This window comes from Mobula hypostoma, chromosome 2, assembly GCF_963921235.1.
Source record: "Mobula hypostoma chromosome 2, sMobHyp1.1, whole genome shotgun sequence".
In the NCBI taxonomy this organism is placed as follows: Eukaryota; Metazoa; Chordata; class Chondrichthyes; order Myliobatiformes; family Myliobatidae; genus Mobula; species Mobula hypostoma.
This window is the reverse complement of record NC_086098.1, coordinates 145,897,325-145,919,020: the sequence shown is the minus strand read 5'-3', so window position 1 is coordinate 145,919,020 and position 21,696 is coordinate 145,897,325. Positions and strand designations below refer to the sequence as shown.

Genomic DNA, 21,696 nt, shown 5'->3' with positions numbered 1-21,696 from the left:
TTGGTAACGACCCCGGCAATGAGGGACCGTCCCTGGTAACAGCCCCGGCAACGAGGGACCATCGGCGGTAACGACCCTGGCAATGAGAGAGAATCCCTGGTGACAATCCTGCAAATGATGGACTGCTCTGGGCAGCGATCTCGACAGTGACGGACCACTCAGCAGCGCTCCCAACAATGAGGGACCATCCCCCCCCACCCCCCACAATGAGCAACAACCAGGGCAATGAGAGACCGCTCCAGGTAAGGACACCGACATGAGGGCTCTCCCAGGTAACAATCCCAGCAGAGAGGGACCACTCCTAGTTATGAGGAGCCTCCCCTGGAAGCAGTGAGCCAACAACAGTAGATCAGCTTTAACAACAGGAACGTGTCCCAATGCTGATCCACGAACAGCAGCAGTGATCAGTCAGTGAGACCCAACATGGAATCATCCAGAACAGAAGCAGAATTATCAATGGCCATGTGTGAGATGTTAACACCCAGTGACCCTCACCCATCACCGTGTGTGAGATGTTAACACCCAGTGACTCTGGTCCATTGGCCAAGTGTGAGATGTTAACACCCCGTGACCCTCGTCCACTGTGTGTGAGATGTTAACTCCCATGTCTCTGGTCCACTGGTAGTGAGACACTCACTGTGTTAAAACTTTTCACAACTCCCTGTACAATCTTCTGTTCCATCAATTTTTGTGTCATCTCCAGAGTCACTAACCCGCCCATCTTCATTTTCATCCAATTCTTTTGTCATCTGTCATATTTTCCTCATGTTTTTCCTCCCAAAGTGTAACACCTCACATTGGCCCAGTTTAAACTCCATCTGCTATTTCCCCATCCACATTCCCAACTGACCTATATTCAGCTGAACCTTCTCTTCCACTCCACAACTCTGCCAATCTTTGTGTTGTCTCCAACTTTCTCATCTGACACCCTATGTATATCTTCATCCAAACCGTTTATAAATATCACAAACAGAGGTCCCAGCTCCAATATCTGCGGAACACCACTGATCTCCAGTAACAGTAACATCCCTCCACCACTACCCTCTTCTGTGAGCAAGCCAATTTGAAATCCAAAATATAAACTTGGATCTGATGTGTCTTAACCTTCTGCATCAGCCTACCATGGTCAATGTCAAAAGCTTTACCAAAGTCTATGTAGAAGGTATCCAATGCTCTACCCTCATCACTCATCTTTGTCACTTCCTCAAAATACTCATTCAAGTTTGCACAGAATGACCTGCCCTGCACAAGATCATGCTGACTGTCCCCAGTAATCTATTCTTTTCAGGGTGTGTGTAATCCCGTCCCTAAAAATCTTGTCAAATAATTTTCCTACCACTGATATGAGGTTCAGCTGTCTATAATTTCACCTTTATGTTCACTGCTTTTCAAAAGAGGAGCAACACTGGCTACTCTTCAGTCTTCTGGGATCTCACCTGTGGCTAATGAGGATACGAAGCTCGCTGTCAAAACCCCAGTGATCTCCTCAATAGATCCCATCAGGCCCTTGGGACCTAATTATCCGAACGCTCCTCAACAGATCCAACATCTCCTCTTTCTTGACATCAACATGCCCTAAATATCTGGCTAGCCCCCACATTCTTCCTCTTGATGCATACTGATGTGAACTTCTTGTTCGGTATTCCCTTAGCTCCTGATGTAAATTGTCTCCTTTGACCCTGGTCCTTTCCTTGATGGCCCTTATGTTCTAAGCTGTGTATAATAAGAGTCACTGAAAAGTACAGCAGAGAAATAGGCCCTTCAGCCCATCTAGTCCATGTTGAAACTATTTAAACTGTCTACTCCCATTAACCTGCACCCGTACCATGGGCCTCCATACCCCTACCAGCAGTGTACCTATCCAAGTATTGCTGAAACTTTGAAATCAACCTCACATACACCAGTTGTGCTGACGACTCCTTCCACACTCTCACAACACTCTGAATGAAGTTGTTTCCCCTCATGTTCCCCTTAAAGTTTTCACCTTTCACTTTTAACCCATGACCTGTAGTTGTAGTCCCACCCAACCGCAGAGGAAAATGTCTGCTTGCATTTACCCTATCTATATCCGTCATAATTTTGTATACCTCTATCAAATCTCCCCTCAATCTTTTAACATTCTAAGGAATATAGTCCTAACCTATTCAATTTTTCCCTATAACTGCGGTCCTCCAGACCCTGTTATATCCTTGTAAATTTTCCCTGTACTCTTTCAACCTTATTTACACCTTTCCTGTAGGCAGGTGACCAAAACTGCACACAATACTCCAAATTAGGCCTCCCCATCATCTTATACAACTTCAACATAGCATCCCATCTCCTGTACGCAATACTTTGATTTAAGGGGAAGCATAGTGTTGTCAGCTCACTGGAATCAATTCCACTGCAGGGTCGTTCTCAGAGGTGCTGGAGAATCTAAAGCACAGGTGAAAAAGACTGAGTCCTCACCAAAAGGCAGTTCCCAGCCGCAGATCCAAACCACGCAGTGAGCAGACTATCTCCTGTCGCTGCCATAGAACATGTCCAAGGTACCCAGGGTTGGTGTAACAAGGAATGCCATGGATCAGATTGTGACAGTGACAGGGGATCCCACACTGTCTGCCGCAGGGAATATCGGCCCCACTTGTTCTCTTAATTATCAAAGTAGTTATATGACATCAGACTGTAAGGTGATGGAATCACCAGGATCCACTCTGCCTGTACCTGGTGACTGTAGGGGAATGTCATTGCAAGGACACGCCACCTGTTCTCAGTGACTGTAGGGTGATGTCATTGACAGGACTCACTCTGCTTGTTTCTGGTAACTGTGAGGTGATGCCATCACCATGGCTCACTCCGCCTGTTCCCGGTGACTGTAGGGTGATGTCGTCGCAAAGACCCATCTGCCTGTTCCCAGTGACTGTAGGGGTGTGCTTCACTGGGATCCACTCCACCTGTTCTCGGTGACTGTAGGGGGATGTCTCACTGGACCCCCACCTCCCCCAATGTCTGTTCCCAGTGACTGTAGGAGGATACTTTCCTCAGATATAGGAGCTAATGTTCAGAAGTATTGGGAAACTGGCTTTGCTCCCAGATGAAGGCCACCAAGCTGCAGTTCTCAGTGTGAACACACTCAGCAACCACTGGCCCATCCTTCTGTAAACTCAACACCCAGAAACCAAGGTGGTCTCCAACCTGCCCACTGCCCTATGATGTGGTATCCCAGTGAGACGGTGAGCATGAGGACCACCTCCCTCGTCTCAGGACCCCTCAAAGGCAAGACAGCCCGATGGGGGTGTTTACCACTTCCTCCGATGTCCCAGCACAGCTTTTGGTCCGTGGAAAAAAGGTGTCTGGGATAACAGCTCAGATTTGGCACTGTGCTGAGGGCCCCTATACACCAGTGATCCTGCCCTCTGCCAGGTTGCTGAGCACTGGAGCACTGGTAGTGGGAGAACAGTGATTGCTCAGCTGGGGTAAAGAAAGACAATGATTGGTCAGATGGGATGAAGAAGGAAAGTGATTGGTCAGCCATGGCGGGGAAGGACACTGATTAGTCAGCATGGGTAAAGAAGGACAGTGATTGGTCAGTTGGGGTGGGGAAGGACAGTGATTAGTTAGCTGGGGTGGGTAAAAGCAGTAATTGGTTAGCTGGGGTAGGGAAAGACAGTGATTGGTCAGTTGGAGTTAGAGTGCTGTGACTGGACCAAGTCCATTTTGAAGTAGATGTTGTACATTTTGCTCCCCAGACGCCTGAGGTCAGATATCTCTCACACCAGTCCGTAGCCACATCGGCCTTAGTGTCTCCACTGTCCAGTCCCACCCCTGGTTCTGATCCCATTCCTGAACACGATCCAAGCCCTTATTCCTGACCCCATTCCCAACCTCAAAACCCCTAATCTGACCACATTCTTGACTCCCATTTTATTTCTGACCCTAATCCAAAAACCCCAGTTCCAGTCCCCATTCTCAACCCCAGACACCCAGTCCAACCCCATTCCCTATCCCAAAGTCTCCAATCTGAGCTCATTCCTAACCACGATCCCAGTCCCGATGCCTATCTGCATTCCCAACACCAAACCCATTCCCAATCCCAAACTCAGCCCCAACCCCAATCCCGACTGCAAACCCAAACCTGAACCCCAGACCGCCGTTCCAGACACCAAACCTAATTCCGACCCCAGCCCTCTAGTCCTGACTCCAATCCTCTGACTTACCATTCCTGGACCCCTCCCCCAATAAATGCCGACCCCTGACCCAGACAGCTGGTGCCCTGGGGCTGATGGAGGGTCAGTTGTGGCCTGGTGGGTGAGACAGGTGACCTGTAAGTGCAAAGGTCAGAGGGCAGCAGTGACTCACACTGGACATCTACTCGAATGGACTTGATGGCAGGGCCACCGATCCCGTTCTCCGCTTTACAGTAATATCGTCCCCCCTGCCCACGGTCGATGGAAGGGATACGCAGCGTCTCGTTAAACACCGAGCTCTCCTGTAGCCGGTCCGACGCGCTGCCCACCGTCTTTGTCCAGCGCACCTGTGGGGATGGGGAGAGTGGGGGTCAGTGTCCTGGGTGGGAGCAGTTCTTCACCCCATCCTCACAGCCCACCCACCCACCCCTCCAGTGGAGAGACAGGGAGTAGGTGTCTGTGTCCTGGGGTAGTGGACCCCCACTCAACTCACTCCTTCATCTTGTCCGACACGCCACCCGGACACAGAAACCCTCAACTCCCGGTACAAAGGCACAGACTCCTCCCACAGTGCTCTCCCTTCCCTCGTTCCCTCCCCCCCACACACACACAAATATATCCCTCAGTAACCCCTTGATTCTCAGTGTGTGGGGGCTGTGGGGAGTAACAGGGAGTACCAGTTCCCGCAAAGGGTGTCTCAGGCAGACAGTGTGGAGAAGAAGTTTAACAGACTGGCCTTCATCAGGCAGGTTAGAGTCTTGGTGTGCCGGACACAGGGAGGATCTTGTTAATGTGGAAAGAGTGCAGAAAAGGTTGATGAGGATGTTACTGGGACTGGAGGGCTTTAGTTGTAAGGAGAGACTGGATCTGCTGGGACTGTTTTCCCATGAGCGAGGGAGGGTACTAGAATCATGAGGGGTTTACATAGGGTGAGTGGTCACAGTTTTTTCCCCAGGGTCGGGGAGTTTGAAGATAGAAAGCCTCAGTCAGAGCCAAGCAGACCCTTTGGCCCATCTGGTCTGTGCTGACCAACTCAGCTCGTCCCCTTTGCCTGTGCTCGGCCCATATCCGTCTAACCCTTTCCCATCCCTGTACCAGTCACACAAACTGTGTACCAACCCTCAGAGTCTAGGTGTTGCCTTTCAGATCCCTTTTCAGCCTTTCCCCTCCCACAATAAAACCATGCCCTCTGGGAAGGAGACTGTGACCATGCAGCCTATCGGTCCCCCTTGTGATTTTGCATCCCCTCTGTACCGGCACCCCTTGATCTGCCACGTTCCAAGGAATAACTACCAACTTCACACCCTCAAGTCCTGCAACATCCTTGTAGATCTTGTTTACACACTTAGCTGCTTAGTGATGTCACTGCTGTGACAGGGTAGCGAAAACTTTTGGAGTGGCCTCGCCAACATCCTGTCCAACTGCAACGTACCATCCCAACTTCGACACTCAATGACCTGACTGATGAAGGCGCGTGTCCCAAATTCTTCTTCACTAATCTCTGGCTCAAAAACATTCCTCCTTATAAACCTACAGAGAGCAACTAAAAGAATCATTAGCAGGGAAAAAATGAAATATGAAAGCAAGATAGCAAACAATATCAAAGCAGATAGTAAAAGCTTTTTCAAATATGTAAACAAAATAAAGGAGAGATGAGAGTGGATGGAGGACCACTAGAAAATAGGGCCAGAGAAATAATAACGGAGGACAAGCAGATGGCAGATGAACTAAATGAGTATTTTGCATCAGTCTTCACTGTGGAAGGCGCTAGCATTATGCCAGTTGTTGAAGGGAGTGAGGGAAGAGAAGTGAGTGCAGTTACTATTACAAGGGAGAAAGACCTAAAGGTGCATAAGTCACCCTGACCAGATGAAGTGCATCCTAGGGTTCTGAAAGAGATAGAGGTAAAGATTGTGGAGGCATTAGTAATGATCTTTCAAAAATCATTGGGCTCCAGCATGGTGCCAGAGGACTGGAAAATTGTAAATGTCACTCCACTCTTTAAGAAATGAGGAAGGCAGCAGAAAGGAAATTATAGACCGGTTAGCCTGACCTCAGTGGTTGGGAAGATGTTGGAGTCGGTTGTTAAGGATGAGGTTGTGAAGTACTTGGTAACACAGGACAAGATAGGAAAAGGTCAACATGGTTTCCTTTAGGGAAAATCTTGCCTGGTGAACCTGTTGGAATTCTTTGAGGAGATTACAAGTAGGATAGATAAAAGGGGTGCAGTGGATGTTATATATCTGGACTTTCAGAAGGCCTTTGACAAGGTGTCATACATGAGGTTGCTTACCAAGTGGAGAGCTGATGGTATTACAGAAAAGTTACTAGCACAGTTGGAGCATTGGCTGATTGGTAGGAGACAGCAAGTAGGAATAAATGGATCCTTTTCTAGTTGGCTGTCAGTGACTAGTGGTGTTCTTCAGGGGTTGGTGTTGGGACTACTTTTTATGCTGTATATCAATGATTTACAACCTCCAGGCTGCGGACCGATACATTGCTGATTGCGTCGCCTCTGATCTGGGCTGACATTTACGTGCTGGGCGGCACCTAATTAACTAGCTTGCTTATTTCAGCTTTTTTCTTAAAGATGTGCTGGGTGCATTCCGGCTACCGCTGCATTCTATGTATCCTGGTATCGGACTGTGGCCTGGAGGTTGGGGACCACTGATTTAGATGATGGATGGCTTTGTTGCCAAGTTTGCAGACGATGCGAAGATTGGTTGGGGGGGCAGGTAGTGTTGAGGAAACAAGAAGGCTGCAGAAGGACTTAGACAAAATGGGTGAGCAAGTGGCTAATGAAATACAAATTTTGGAAAATACATAGTCATGCACTTTGATAGAAGAAATAAATGCAGAGGCTATTTTCTAGATGGGAAGAGCATCCAAAGGTCTGAGATGCAAAGGGACCTAGGAGTCCTTGTGCAGAACACCCGAAAGGTTATCTTGCAGGTAGAATCAGTGGTGAGGAAGGCAAATGCAATGTTAGCATTCATTTCAAGAGTTCTAGAATACAAGAGCAGGGATGTGATGCTGAGGCTTTATAAAGCAATGGTGAGGCCTCACCTTGAGTATTGTGAACAGTTTTGGGCTCCTCATCTAAGTAAAGATGTGCTGGTATTGGAGAGGGTTCAGAGGAGGTTCACGAGGATGATTCTGGGAATGAAAGGGTTATCATACGAGGAACTCGTATCTCGCTCTCGGTCTGTACTCACAGGAATTTAGAAGGTGGGGGAGGGGCGACTCTCTTTGAAACCTGTTGAATGTTGAAAGACCTGGACATGGTAGATGTGGAAAGGATGTTTCCCATGATGGGAGAGTCTAGGACAAGAGGGCACATCCTCAGGTTAGAGGGGCGTTCCTTTAAAAACAGAGATGTGGAGGAATTTCATTCGCCAAAATGTGGTGAATGTGTAGAACTTATTACCTCAGGCAGCTGTGGAGGCCAGATCGATGGATATATTTAATGCAGAGCTTGATAGGTTCTTGATTGGACATGGAATCAAGGTTACGGGGAGAAGGCCAGGGAGTGGGGCTGAGGAGGGGAAAATAAATGATCAGCCATGATTGAATGGTGGAGTAGACTCGATGGGCCAAATGGCCTAATTCTAATCTTATGTCTTATGGTTCTAAAAGGTTGCCCCTCAGTTTTGAGGCTTTGCCCTCTATTTCTGGATACCCCACCATAGGAAACATCCTCTCCACATCCACCCTATCTAGTCCTTCCAACATTAAGTAGGTTTCAATGAGATCCCCACGCATTCTTCTAAATTCCAGTGGGTAGAGGTCCAAAGCTGCCAAACGCTCCTCATATGTTAACCCCCTCATTCCTGAAATCATCTCATGAACCTCCTCTGGACCCTCTCCAATGACAACATATCCTTTCTGAGATATGAGGCCCAAAACTGTTGACAATACTCCAAATGCAGTCTGATTAGTGTCTTATAAAGCCACAGCATTATCTCTTTGTTTTATATTCTTGCTTTATATTACCACTGACTTGACCTGTTAATTACCCTTCTGGGAATCTTGCACAGGGACTCCCAAGTCCCTTTGCACCTCTGATGTTTGAACCTTTTCCCATTTAGGTAACAGTCCGCACTATTGTTCCTTTTACTAAAATGCATTATCGTCCATTTCCCAACACTGTATTCCATCTGCCACATTTTTGCCCATTCTTTCAATTTGTTTAAGTCCTTCTGCATTTGCATTGCTTCCTCAGCACTACCTACCCCTCCACCTATCTTCGTATCATCCGCAAACTTTGACACATTTAAAGAGGATCAATGTTTTAAACTCAGAGGATGGTGGCTGACTCAGGTAGGCAGCTTGGATGGCACGGACAAGTTGGGCTGAAGGGCCTTTTTCCATGCTGTATCACTCCCATGATATTTCTAACTTTCTTCACTTTTTTAATTTTCTCTGTCTCCTGGAGTTGTAGGCTGCCCTACCCTGTGTGACCAGCAGATGGAGCAGTGAGCACAGGTATGAGTTCAGGAGAGCACCCCCCCCACCCCACCCCATATCACTACCTCCCCAACAAAGGTCCTGGCTCAGCTATTGAGAGGGAGCAGCAAGGCCAGGTTTCCCTCTTCCAGCACCACAGGGCAGCTGTTGTCGCCTCCTTGAGGCTGAGGGGGAATGAAGGTGGGCAAGGGGATGGAGGAGGGAAGGGAGGGGGGAAGGGAAGAGCGCAAGGGAGGGTGAGAAGATGAGGGAGGGGGAGGAGTGAGGGAGAAGGGGGAGGGGAAAGTTGGGAGGTTATAGTTGACATTGATCCTAATGATGTTGGGTAATCAAAGGGTGGGGAATGGGAGCGAGGTCCAGATATGGGTGGAGAGGGTGGCTGCTGTAAGGAGAAGCTGTCTAGTCTTTGGGTCCTGCCCAGTGAGTGTGGGAACAGAGGTGAAAACATGTGGGGGAGAGAGGCGGATGTACCGGGGGGGGGGGGATGCAGAATGTGTCACGTGCAGGGTGACAAGTGTACACATGCAGAGAGAGAGAGGTGCAGACTGTGGGGAGAGGGGAGAAGTGCGGACGTGCGGGGGACAGGAGCGCACTTGCGGGGACATAGGTATGCAGAAGTTTGAGGGGGGGAGACAGGAGCGGACTTGCGGCGGGATAGGAGCAGGCATCTGCACACGCAGAGGACAGGTGCGCACCTGCGGGGGTGTAAAGATGAAGATGTGGAGGGGGGGAGAGCAGCGGGTGCGTGGGGGAGAGGTCTGGACGTGTGGAGGAGAGAGGTGGACATGTGGGGGAGTGGGGACTGCTGTGGGATCTGCCCTCTGTAGCTCTGTAGGTGGTGCCCAGTGACCGTGGGGACGCGAAGAGGTGCGGATGTTTGGGGAAAGCTCTTTGTTTCCGGATCACTGGACTCCAACAGGCCTGCTCGGTCTGAACCAGCCGCAGAGTGTTGGGAAGGGTTTATACTCCATTGGCTGGGGGTGGGACCCTCACGCAGCTGGTGAGGGGTGGGGTGGGGGAGCAGAAGTGGAGATAGATGTGCGAAGGCCCAGACCAGGACTGGATGACTGAGATGACTGTTTTAATGCAAGGGCGATGGGTGGGAACGGGTTGGGGTACAGAGCAGGGAGAATGGAGGTGGGGGGGGAGATGGATCGCTATGATTCAAATGAGGGAAGTTACCATTGAGTTGTACAGCACAGAGGAGGCTCTACGGCCTGATTCACCCGTACTAACTGTCATGCCTGCCTACGTAATCTCATCATCCACTGCTGCCTACTGTACCAGTCAGCAGTACGCACTTCGATAGGGTTGTACTACAACCTCACAATATTCATGCAGCAACATTACACAGTTGCAGGCCCTTCAGCCCAACTAGCCCATGCCCACCCGTGGTATCCACCCAGCCAATCCCATCTTCCAGTGTTTGGCCTGCATCCCTCCAAGCCCTGCCTTTTCAGGCACCTGTCCAAGAGCTTCCTAACATACAACAGAACACTACAGCACAGTTCATGCTCTTCAGCTCACCTATTGAAACCTACTCCATGATCAACGAAGCCCCTCCCTCCTACATAGCCCAGAACTTTCCATTTTCTTTTCATCCAAGTGCCTAAGAGTTTCTTAAATGTCCCTAATGTATCAGTTGCTATCACTCCCAGCAGTGTATTCTAGGAATCCACCAATCTGTGTAATAAAAAAAAACTACCTCTGTCACCTCTTCTAAATTTTCCTCCACTCACCATATCTGTTATTGGGCATTTCCACTCTGAAAAAAAGTCTGGGGCTATCCAATTGATCTATGCCTCTCATAGCCTTGTACACCTCCATCCAGTCCCCTCTCCTCTTCCTTCGCTCCAAAAGAAAAGCCCTGACTCGCTTAACCTATCCTCATAAGGCATGCTCTCTAATCCAAGCAACATCCTGGTAAATCTCCTTTGTGCCCTCTCTAAAGCTTCCACATCCTTCAATAATGAGGTGACCAGAACTGAATACAGCTCTCGAACTGAATCTCTTGACTAATGAAAGCCAGCACACCATACGCCTTCATAACCACCCTATCAACTTGCACAGCAACTTTCAGGGTCTACACATGTTAACCTCAAGATCCTCTACACTGCTAAGAATATTGTCATTAACCCTGTATTCTTCCTTCAAGTTCAAACTTCCAAAATGAATCACTTTACATTTTCAACACACAAAATGCTGGAGGAACTCAGCAGGCCAGGCAGCATCAATGGAAAAAAATACAGTCGATGTTCTGGGCCGAGACCTTTTGGCAGGACTCTCTTAATTGTGGTTGGATCACTTCACACTTTTCAGGGTTAAGCTCCATCTGCCGCTTCTCAGCCCAGTTCTGCATCTTCTCAATATCCCGCTGTAACCCATGGCAACCTTCCACATTATCTACACTGCCACCAAACTTCATATCATGTGCAACCTTACTAACCCACCCCTCTACCTCCTCATCCAAACCACTTACTAAAATCACAGAGAGCAGGGGCTCCCAGACAGACATCTGTGGAACAGGTCACCGACCACCAGGCAGAATACACTCCATCTACTGCCAGTCTCTGCCTTCTGTGGGGAAGCCAGTTCCGAGTCCGGGCACCCGAGTCCAGGCACCCAAGTCCCCATGAATCCCGTGCCTCCTGACATTCTGGACGAGCCTACCAAGAGGGACCTTGTCAAATTCCTCTCTAAAATCCATATAATCTAAATGATTCTATTATATTTGCCTTGACCACTTCTTCTGGCAGGTTGTTCCATACACTCACCATCCTCTGAGTAAGAGCCTGCCTCTCTGGTCTCTTTTAAATCTTTCCCCTCTCATCCTAAATCTATGCCCCCTTGTTTTGGTCTCCCCTACCCTGGGGAAAAGACTGTTACCATCTATGCCTCTCATAATTTGAAACATCTCTGTAAGGTTGAAACATTCTCCTGTGCTCTGTGAAATAAAGACCTTGCCTGGCCAAGCTCTCCCTGTCTCTCAGTCCTGGCAATATCCTTGTAAATCACTTCTGCACTCTTTCTAATTTAACTACATCATTTCTATAACAGGGAAGCCAAAACTGTACACAATACTCCAAGTGTGGCCTCACCAACAACTTGTAGAACTGCAAGGTAATGTCACAACTCCTGTAGTCAGCAGGAATTAGAAATCCGAGATCTCAGAATGAACGGGGTTATAACATCTCAACAATGAGCAGGATGGCCTTAGTGCGGGGGGCACGGTTTATAAAATGTGTTCGGGGGGCGGGGGGTTTGTGAAGCTGTGTTTAGGGAGTCCTACTGGGGAAGGGGCTCTTCTTCATCTCATCTTAGGGAAGGAGGAGGGACAAGTGGCTGGTGTCAATGGATGACTCCTTTGGGAACAGCGTCATCGTGCAGCAAGCTTAAAGGTGCAGGAAGTTGTTAACTCAGCCAGCTCCATCATGGGCTTTAGCATCTAAGACATCTTCAAAAGGCATTGCCTCTAAAAGGACCCTCATCAACCAGGACATGAACCCTGCCATCAAGGGGGAGATACAGGATTCTGAAGACACAAGCTCAGCGATTCAGGAACAAATTCTTCCCTTCTGCCATCAGATTTCTGAATGGACAATGAACCCATGAACACTTCCTCATTATTTTTTTTGCTCTCTCTCTCTGCCACAGGAAACTGTTGAGGCCAGTTCATTGGCTATGTTTAAGAGGGAGTTAGATATGGCCCTTGTGGCTACAGGGGTCAGGGGGTATGGAGGGAAGGCTGGGGCGGGGTTCTGAGTTGGATGATCAGCCATGATCATAATAAATGGCGGTGCAGGCTCGAAGGGCCGAATGGCCTACTCCTGCACCTATTTTCTATGTTTCTATGTTTCTATATATTTCTTATTGTAATTTATAGTTTTTTATTATTATGTGTTGCAGTGTACTGCTGCTGTAAGACAACAAATTTCATGATGTACAGTACGTCAGTGATATTAAACCTGATTCTGACGTAGTCATGGAAAGAGATAAAGCTGGATCTCGAGCTGGGGCAGGAGGGAGACAGGACCTGGGAGAGGGAGATCGAGAGCAGCTGCTGGAGGGGAACAGCATCTGAAAAGTGAAAGGAAGAGAGACACTGAGAGCTCAAAGACATTGTGACCCTGAAGATAGTAAGTTCAGGGAACCCTGGTTAATGATGGACGCTTAAGGTTTGATCAGGGGACAGAAGGGTACCTCAGGTATGGGAAATCAGTATCGAACCATATGAGGTTTATTGGGGATGCAGGAGAACATTGTGGTCAAAAAGGGAGCATGAAATGACCTTAGCAAGTAGGATTAAGGACAACTTAAAACCTTAGTTCAAGAAAGGGAGTAGGCATTATAGACCAGTGGGTCTTACTTCAGTGGTGGGCAAATTATTGCAGAAGATTCTTAGAGACAGGATTTACGAGCATTTGGAGAAACGTAGTCTGATTAGGGATAGTCAGTATGGCACTGTGAGGGGCAGGTCATGCCTCATGAGTCTGACTGAATTCTTTGAGTATGTGCTAAAGCACGTTGATGAAGGTAGAGCAGTGGATGTGGTGTATGTGGATTTTAGTAAGGTGTTTGATAAAGTTCCCTAAGGGAGGTTCATTCAGAAAGTCAGGAGGCATGGGATCCAGGGGGAAATGGCTGTGTGGTTTCAGAATCGACTAGTCCATAGAAAGCAGAGGGGTGGTTTTAGATGCGGTGTTTCTACCTGGACATCAGTGACCACTGCTGTTCTGCACTGATCTGGTCTGGGACTCCTGCTTTTTGTGATTTTTATAAATGACTTGGATGAAGAAGTAGAAGGGTGGGTGACTGAGTTTTCAGATAACGCAAAGGCTGGTGGTGTTTTGGATAGTGTTGAAGGTTGTCATGGGTTACAAGTGGTCACTGTGGAGCCCATGACAGCTGGGCTGAGACGTGTCAGATAGAAGAACCTGGAAAGGTGTGAAGTGATTCACTTTGGAAGGTAGAATTTGAAAGCAGAATTCAGTATTAATGACAAGATTCTTAGCTGCATGAAGGATCAGAGGAATCTTGAGGTCAGCATCCATAGCTCCCTCAAAGTTACTACACAAGTTGATAGGGTTGTTAAGAAGGTGTCTGGTATGTTGGCCTTCATTGGTTGGGGGATTGAGTTCAGGAGCTACTAGGTAATGCTGCAGCTCTGTAAAACCCTGATTAGACCACACTTGGAGCATTGTGTTCAGTTCTGCTTGCCTCATTTATAGGAAGGACATTGAATCTTTAGAGAGGGTGCAGATGAAATTTACCACCTGGATTGGAGAGCATAGGTTATGAGGAAAATTTCAGTGAGCTAGGGCTTATCCCTTTGGAGCGAAGAAGGATGAGAGGTGACTTGATAAAGGTGTATAGTCTGAGACACTTTCCCAGGATGGAAATGGCTAACGAGAGGATTGGAGAAAAGTACGAGGGGAATTTCATAGGTAATTTTATTACACAGGGAACACCCTGCCAGAGGTGGTGGTAGAGGCAGATAGATTAGCGATACTTAGAAACTCCTAGATAGGCACATGGATGATAGAAAAATAGAGGGCTATATAGGAGGAAAGGGTTAAAATGTTGGCAGAACATCATGACCTGAAGGACCTGTAGTGTTCTATGAGTCATCTATTAAGTCCATTTGGAGCAAGATAGAAGGCCAGGGAAGGATCAGGTCCCTGTAGGAAGCATTAGTGGAACCTCTGTGGGGAATCAGGAGGTATCACCACAGACGGCTGTGGAGGCCAAGTCATTTGGTATATTTAAAGTAGAGGTTGATGCGCTCATGATTAGTAAGGGTGACAAAGGTTACAGGGAGAAGGCAGAAGAAAGGGGTTGAGAGGGATAATAAATCAGGCATGATGGAAAGGCGGGAGCAGAGTTGATGGGCCGAATGGCCTGGTTCTGTTCCGATGTCCTATGTTCTTATATGAATGAGAACCTAACTGAATCCCTCGCCCCACGATCTCCTTGCCCAATGACCCTCCCCGTGATCTACCCCCACCCCTCCACACAACCTCTCCACTAGCCCTGTGGGGAGCTGAGGGTGTTGCGCTGTGGCCAGGGGCAGGCGGGGGTACCTGTGGCCGAGGGTGCCCTGTGACGAGGCAGACGAGGACCAGGGTGCTGCCCTCTCGGATGGTGTAGACCCGTTCGCTCAGGTTGTCGTCCTTCACCACGCAGGCCTGGCCCGAGTGCACGATCCGCGCGTTGGCCGGAGCTGTGGACACAAGGCAGGGATACAGAAGGGGTCAGAGTAGGGTCAGTCCCTGGTTAGTGAATGGGGAGGGTCCTTCCTCCCTCCCTTCCTCTTTCTCCACCTTCCCTCCATCCCTTACCCTAAACCCCCCAGCTTGTATTTGCTGGAGCCGTGGAGCAAACGACAGGGTCAATGGGGAGGTGAGTTCCTCCTCACCCTCTCCCCCTTCCCACCCTCACTCCTTCCTTCCTTACCCACTGCCCTCCTCGCCGTACACCTCTACCCCTTCCTGCCTCTCTCCCTTCCCCTTCAGCCTCAAACCCTTTTCTCCCTTTCCTCCTGCCCTCCTCAGTCACTTAAACCCCCCACCCGCCCCCTTCCTTGTTTCTCTCGACTGTGTGGTTGACTCTTTCCCTTCATCTCACACTCTGTCGGTGTCATTACCCCCGAACCCCCGGACCCCCGGGTCTCTCCAGGTCTGAGTCCGGGGAAGGGGGAAGGAATCGGTGTCCGGTGCGGTCTCTGGGTGGCTCGGTGTGTCGGGGGTGTGTCAGGTCTGGCTCGGTGGTTGTGGGTCGTGTAGTGGTGAGGTGAGGGGTGGTGGGGAGGGTCGGTGGTGAGGTGAGGGTCGGGTGGTGAGGTGAGTGGTGGTGCGTAGGTGGGTTGGGGGGGTCGGGCTCCGGGACCCCACTGCCGGCCTCACTCACCGTACACCCCCTGTCCCTGAGCGGTACCGAGCAGCAGAGCGAGAGTCAGAGCCCGCAGCAGCCGGCGCTCCATCGCCGCTCCGCTCCGGATTCCCTCGCCCGGCTCCCTGCTCCACTCCGCTACCGTCTCCCGCTTCGCCTCCGCTCCGACTCCCAGTCCCGGTAACAGTCCGACCGTCGCTCCGGCTCCCAGCGCCGAGCACCTCTGCTCCGTTTCTGTCTCCGTCTCTCTGTCGCTCCTCCCCGCTCCTCCTCCTCCCTCCCTTTCACATTCCCCCCATCCCCCTCCCGTCGACTCACTCTCCTCTCACCCACTCCCCTCCCGCCCTTTCACATCCCCCGCACGACTGTCGACTATCTTTTAAACTCTCATCCCTCCCTCACTCCCCTTCTTCTCTCTCCCCTCCTTCTCTCTCCCCTCCTTCTCTCTCCCCTCCCTCTCTCTCCCCTCCTTCTCTCTCCCCTCCTTCTCTCTCCCCACCCCCTCTCCCCTTCCCCATCTCTCACCTACCCATCTCTTCCCCTCCCACCCCCTCTCTCCCCTCCTGCTCTCCTCCGCTTTCTCCCCTCCCCCTCCCCCACCCATCTCCCCTTCCCTCTCCCCTTCCCTCTCCCCTTCCCTCTCCCCTTCCCCATCCCCTCTCCCCATCCCCTCCCATCCCCTCTCCCCATCCCCCTTCCCCTCTCCCCATCCCCTCTCCCCTTCCTCCTCCCCTTCCCCTCTCCCCTTCCCCTCTCCCCTTCCCCTCTCCCCTTCCCCTCTCCCCTTCCCCTCCCCACATTCCCTCTCCCCATCCCCTCTCCCCATCCCCCATCCTCTCCCCCTTCCCCTCTCCCCTTCCCCTACCCACATCCCCTCTCCCCATCTCCTCCCCTTCCCCCTCCTCTTCCTCCTCCTCTTCCTCCTCTTCCTCCTCCCCCTCCCCATCCCCATCCCCTCCCCATCCCCTTCCCCTTCCCCCACCCCTTCCCCTTCCCCCACCCCTTCCCCCTCCCCTTCCCCTTCCCCTCTCCCCTCTCTCCCCTCCCCTCTCCCATTCCCCTCCCCTCTCTCCTTTTCATATCCCCTCTGCCCCACTGTCTACTTTTTTAAACTCTCCTCCCTCCTTTTCCCTCTCTCTCCCCTCCCCTCCCCATCTTCTCACCCTCTCCCTCCTTCCCCCTCTTCCCACTACCCTCCCTCCTTCCCCCTCTCCCCGCTTCCCTTCCTCCTTCCCCCTCACCCACTCTCCCTCACTCCCTCACCCCCTCACCCCTCTCCCTCCTCTGCCTTCCAACTTCCTCCTAGACTACTAACTCCCTCCACATTCCCCTGCCTGACCCTCTCTCATCCACCTCTCCCCTCCCTCCCTTCCCTTGAGTAGCAGGACTGAATTAGCACAGAAACTGGGGAGTGTTATAGAACAGAGAGACCCAGGGCCATAGGTTCACAGGAAGATGGGGTGGTGAGGAAGCTGCCTTGCACGACAGCCCTCATTTATCAGGGATTTGAGTATTGTACAGGAGTTGGAACATCATTTTACAGCGGTACTGGCCCCTAGTGAGGCTGTACTTGAGTATTGTGCCCAGTTCTCATCACCCAGCTAGAGGAAGGATAGTCTTCAGCTGGAGAGCACACAGTGAAGATTTACCATTATCACCAGGACTAGAGAGTTTGAGCTATTCAGTGAGATCGCATAGGGGTGGTTCTGTTTCCCATTAAAGAGTACCTGAGGAGTGATATGATAGGGGTGAGGAGCAGCATTGATAAGGTAGACAGCCACTGTGTGTTCCCTAGGGTAGAGGCATCTAAAACCACAGGATAATGGTGAGAGGTGAGAGGGACATGGTTTAAGGGGGATATGAGGGATAAATTGGTTTCTGGACTGAGCTGTCAGAGGAGGTAGTGGAGGCAGCAATACTTAACAGAGGAAAAGGTGGTGGCTTCGATAGGTCCTTCAACGAGCAAAGAGATAGGGAGTTAAAACAGGCAAGGGGGCAAGGAAAAGTAGGCACAAGGGTCAGTATAGACTTGGTGGGAGTAGGTACGAGGGTCAGTATAGACTTGGGGGTAGGTACGAGGGTCAGTATAGACAGTGGAGGTAGGTACGAGGGTCAGTATAGACTTGGAGGTAGGTACAAGGGTCAGTATAGACTTAGTGGGGTAGGTACGAGTTCAGTATAGACAGTGGAGGTAAGTACAAGGGTCAGTATGGATGGTGGAGGTAGGCACGAGGGTCAGCATAGACAGTGGGGGTAGGTACAAGGGTCAGTATAGATGTGGTGGACGTAGGCACGAGGGTCAGTATAGATAGTGGGGGTAGGTATGAGGGTCAGTATAGACTTGGTGAAGGTAGGTATGAGGGTCATTATAGACAGTGGAGGTAGGTACGAGGGTCAGTGTAGACTTGGTGGAGGTAGATACGAGGGTCAGTATAGACTTGGTGGGGGTAGGTACGAGGGTCAGTATAGACTTGGTGGGGTTAGGTACGAGGGTCAATATAGACAGTGGGGGTAGGTACAAGGGTCAGTGTAGACTTGGTGGAGGTAGATACGAGGGTCAGTATAGACAGTGGAAGTAGGTACGAGGGTCAGTGTAGACTTGGTGGAGGTAGATATGAGGGTCAGTATAGACTTGGTGGGGGTAGGTACGAGGGTCAGTATAGACTTGGTAGGGTTAGGTACGAGGGTCAATATAGACAGTGGGGGTAGGTACGAGGGTCAGTATAGACTTAGTGGGGGTAGGTACAAGGGTCAGTATAGACTTGGTGGGGTAGGTACGAGGGTCAGTATAGACAGTGGAAGTAGGTACGAGGGTCAATATAGACAGTGGAGGTAGGCACGAGGGTCAGCATAGACAGTGGGGGTAGGTACGAGGGTCAGTATAGATTTGGTGGAGGTAGGCACGAGGGTCAGTATAGACAGTGGGGGTCGGTACGAGGGTCAGTATGGACTTGGTGGAGGTAGGCACGAGGGTCAGCATAGACAGTGGGGGTAGGTACGAGGGTCAGTATAGATTTGGTGGAGGTAGGCACGAGGGTCAGTATAGACAGTGGGGGTAGGTATGAGGGTCAGTATAGACTTGGTGGAGGTAGGTATGAGGGTCAATATAGACAGTGGAGGTAGGTACGAGGGTCAGTGTAGACTTGGTGGAGGTAGATACGAGGGTCAGTATAGACTTGGTGGGGGTAGGTACGAGGGTCAGTATAGACTTGGTGGGGTTAGGTACGAGGGTCAATATAGACAGTGGGGGTAGGTACGAGGGTCAGTATAGACAGTGGAAGTAGGTACGAGGGTCAGTGTAGACTTGGTGGAGGTAGGTACGAGGGTCAGTATAGACTTAGTGGGGGTAGGTACAAGGGTCAGTATAGACTTGGTGGGGTAGGTACGAGGGTCAGTATAGATAGTGGAAGTAGGTACGAGGGTCAGTATAGACAGTGGAGGTAGGCACGAGAGTCAGCATAGACAGTGGGGGTAGGTACGAGGGTCAGTATAGATTTGGTGGAGGTAGGCACGAGGGTCAGTATAGACAGTGGGGGTAGGTATGAGGGTCAGTATAGACTTGGTGGAGGTAGGTATGAGGGTCAATATAGACAGTGGGGGTAGGTACGAGGGTCAGTATAGACTTAGTGGGGGTAGGTACAAGGGTCAGTATAGACTTGGTGGGGTAGGTACGAGGGTCAGTATAGAGAGTGGAGGTAGGTACGAGGGTCAGTATAGACTTGGTGGAGGTAGGTACAAGGGTCAGTATAGACTTAGTGGGGTAGGTACGAGGTCAGTATAGACTGGAGGTAGGTATGAGGGTCAGTATAGAAAGTGGAGGTAGGTACGAGGGTCAGTATAGACTTGGTGGGGTAGGTACGAGGGTCAGTATAGAGAGTGGAGGTAGGTACGAGGGTCAGTATAGACTTAGTGGGGGTAGGTACAAGGGTCAGTATAGACTTGGTGGGGTAGGTACGAGGGTCAGTATAGACAGTGGAAGTAGGTACGAGGGTCAGTATAGACTTGGTGGAGGTAGGCACGAGGGTCAGCATAGACAGTGGGGGTAGGTACAAGGGTCAGTATGGACTTGGTGGAGGTAGGCACGAGGGTCAGCATAGACAGTGGGGGTAGGTACGAGGGTCAGTATAGATTTGGTGGAGGTAGGCACGAGGGTCAGTATAGACAGTGGGGTTAGGTATGAGGGTCAGTATAGACTTGGTGGAGGTAGGTACGAGGGTCAGTATAGACGGTGGAGGTAGGTACGAGGGTCAGTATAGACAGTGGAGGTAGGTATGAGGGTCAGTGTACACTTGGTGGAGGTAGGTACGAGGGTCAATATAGTAAGTGGAGGTAGGTACGAGGGTCAATATAGTAAGTGGAGCTAGATACGAGGGTCAGTATAGACTTGGTGGGGGTAGGTACGAGGTTCAGTATAGACTAGGTGGGGTTAGGTACGAGGGTCAATATAGACAGTGGGGGTAGGTACAAGGGTCAGTATAGACTTGATGGGGTGGGTACGAGGGTCAATATAGACAGTGGGGGTAGGTACGAGGGTCAGTATAGACTTGATGGGGTGGGTACGAGGGTCAATATAGACTTGGTGGAGGTAGGTACGAGGGTCAATATAGTAAGTGGAGCTAGATACGAGGGTCAGTATAGACTTGGTGGGGGTAGGTACGAGGTTCAGTATAGACTAGGTGGGGTTAGGTACGAGGGTCAATATAGACAGTGGGGGTAGGTACGAGGGTCAGTATAGACTTGATGGGGTGGGTACGAGGGTCAATATAGACAGTGGGGGTAGGTACGAGGGTCAGTATAGACTTGATGGGGTGGGTACGAGGGTCAATATAGACTTGGTGGAGGTAGGTACGAGGATCAGCATAGACAGTGGAGGTAGGTACAAGGGTCAGTATTAACTTGGTGGGGTTAGGTCCGAGGGTCAATATAGACAGAGGGGGTAGGTACGAGGGTCAGTATAGATGGTGGGGGTAGGTACGAGGGTCAGTACAGACAGTGGGGTTAGGTACGAGGGTCAGTATAGACAGTGGAGGTAGGTACGAAGGTCTGTATAGACTTGGTGGAGGTAGGTATGAGGGTCAGTATAGACTCAGTGGAGGTAGGTACGAGGGTCAGTATAGTCTTGGTGGAGGTAGGTACAAGGGTCAGTATAGACTTAGTGGGGGTAGGTATGAGGGCCAGTATAGATTTGGTGGAGGTAGGTACGAGGTTCAGTATAGACTTAGTGGGGGTAGGTATGAGGGCCAGTATAGACTTGGTGGGGGTAGGTATGAGGGCCAGTATAGACTTGGTGGAGGTAGGTATGAGGGCCAGTATGGACTTGGTGGAGGTAGGTATGAGGGCCGGTATAGACTTAGTGGGGGTAGGTTTGAGGGTCAGTATAGATGGTGGAGGTAGGGACAAGGGTCAGTATAGGCAAAGTGGGGTTGCACAAGGGTTATAAAAACATAGAAATCTACAGCACATCACAGGCCTTTCGGTCCACAATGTTGTGCCAACCTACTGCAGAGACAGCCCTCTGTTTTTCTAAGATCCATATACATATCTAAGAGTCTCTTAAAAGACCCTAATATCAGCCTCTCCCACCTTTGCTGCCAGAGCATTCCACACACCCACCACTCTCTGTGTGAAAAACTTACCTCTAACATCCCCCTTGTACCTACTTCCAAGCACCTTAAAACTATGCCCCCTCGTGTTAGCCATTTCAGCCCTGGGAAAAAGCCTCTAGCTATCCAACACAATCAGTGCCTCTCATCATTTTATACACCTCTGTGGTCACTTCTCATCCTCCATCACTCCACGGAGAAAAGGCCAAATTTACTCATCTTGGTCAGTATAGAGGTGGTGGGCTGTTTTCTATGCTGTTCAACTTTGACTCTACATTGGGTTAAATTGGATTTAGACTGGGTTCGATTAGGTTTAGCTTAATTTGGAGCGGGATTAAATTGGGGTTAGATCAGGATTAAATTGGTTTAGACTGGGTTGGATTGGGGCTAGACTGGGTTAGATCAAATTTAGACTGAGTTAGAATGGGTTTAGACTGGGTTTGAATGGGTTTAGGCTGGGTTAGATTAGGATTAGACTGGGTTAGTTTGGAGTTACACTGTGTTGGATCGGGGTTAGACTGGGGTTTGATCAGAATTAGATGGGTTAGATTGGGTTTAGACTGGTTTAGATT

The 21,696-nt window shown here is 50.1% G+C and overlaps 1 protein-coding gene across 1 annotated transcript in view; it reads right to left on the bottom strand.

Moving 5' to 3' along the window:
• Nucleotides 1–15,746, bottom strand: part of LOC134342558 (MAM domain-containing glycosylphosphatidylinositol anchor protein 1-like) — a 49,883-nt gene extending 34,137 nt beyond the window's left edge. Inside the window, exons 1-3 of the mRNA XM_063040846.1 lie at nucleotides 15,540–15,746; nucleotides 14,714–14,853; nucleotides 4,339–4,513 (exon numbers count right to left, since the gene is read on the bottom strand). Coding sequence (XP_062896916.1) covers nucleotides 4,339–4,513; nucleotides 14,714–14,853; nucleotides 15,540–15,612 — 388 coding nt within the window. The 5' untranslated portion in view covers nucleotides 15,613–15,746. The remainder of the gene's footprint in view (nucleotides 1–4,338; nucleotides 4,514–14,713; nucleotides 14,854–15,539) is intronic.
• Between the last annotated feature and the right edge of the window lie 5,950 nt (nucleotides 15,747–21,696).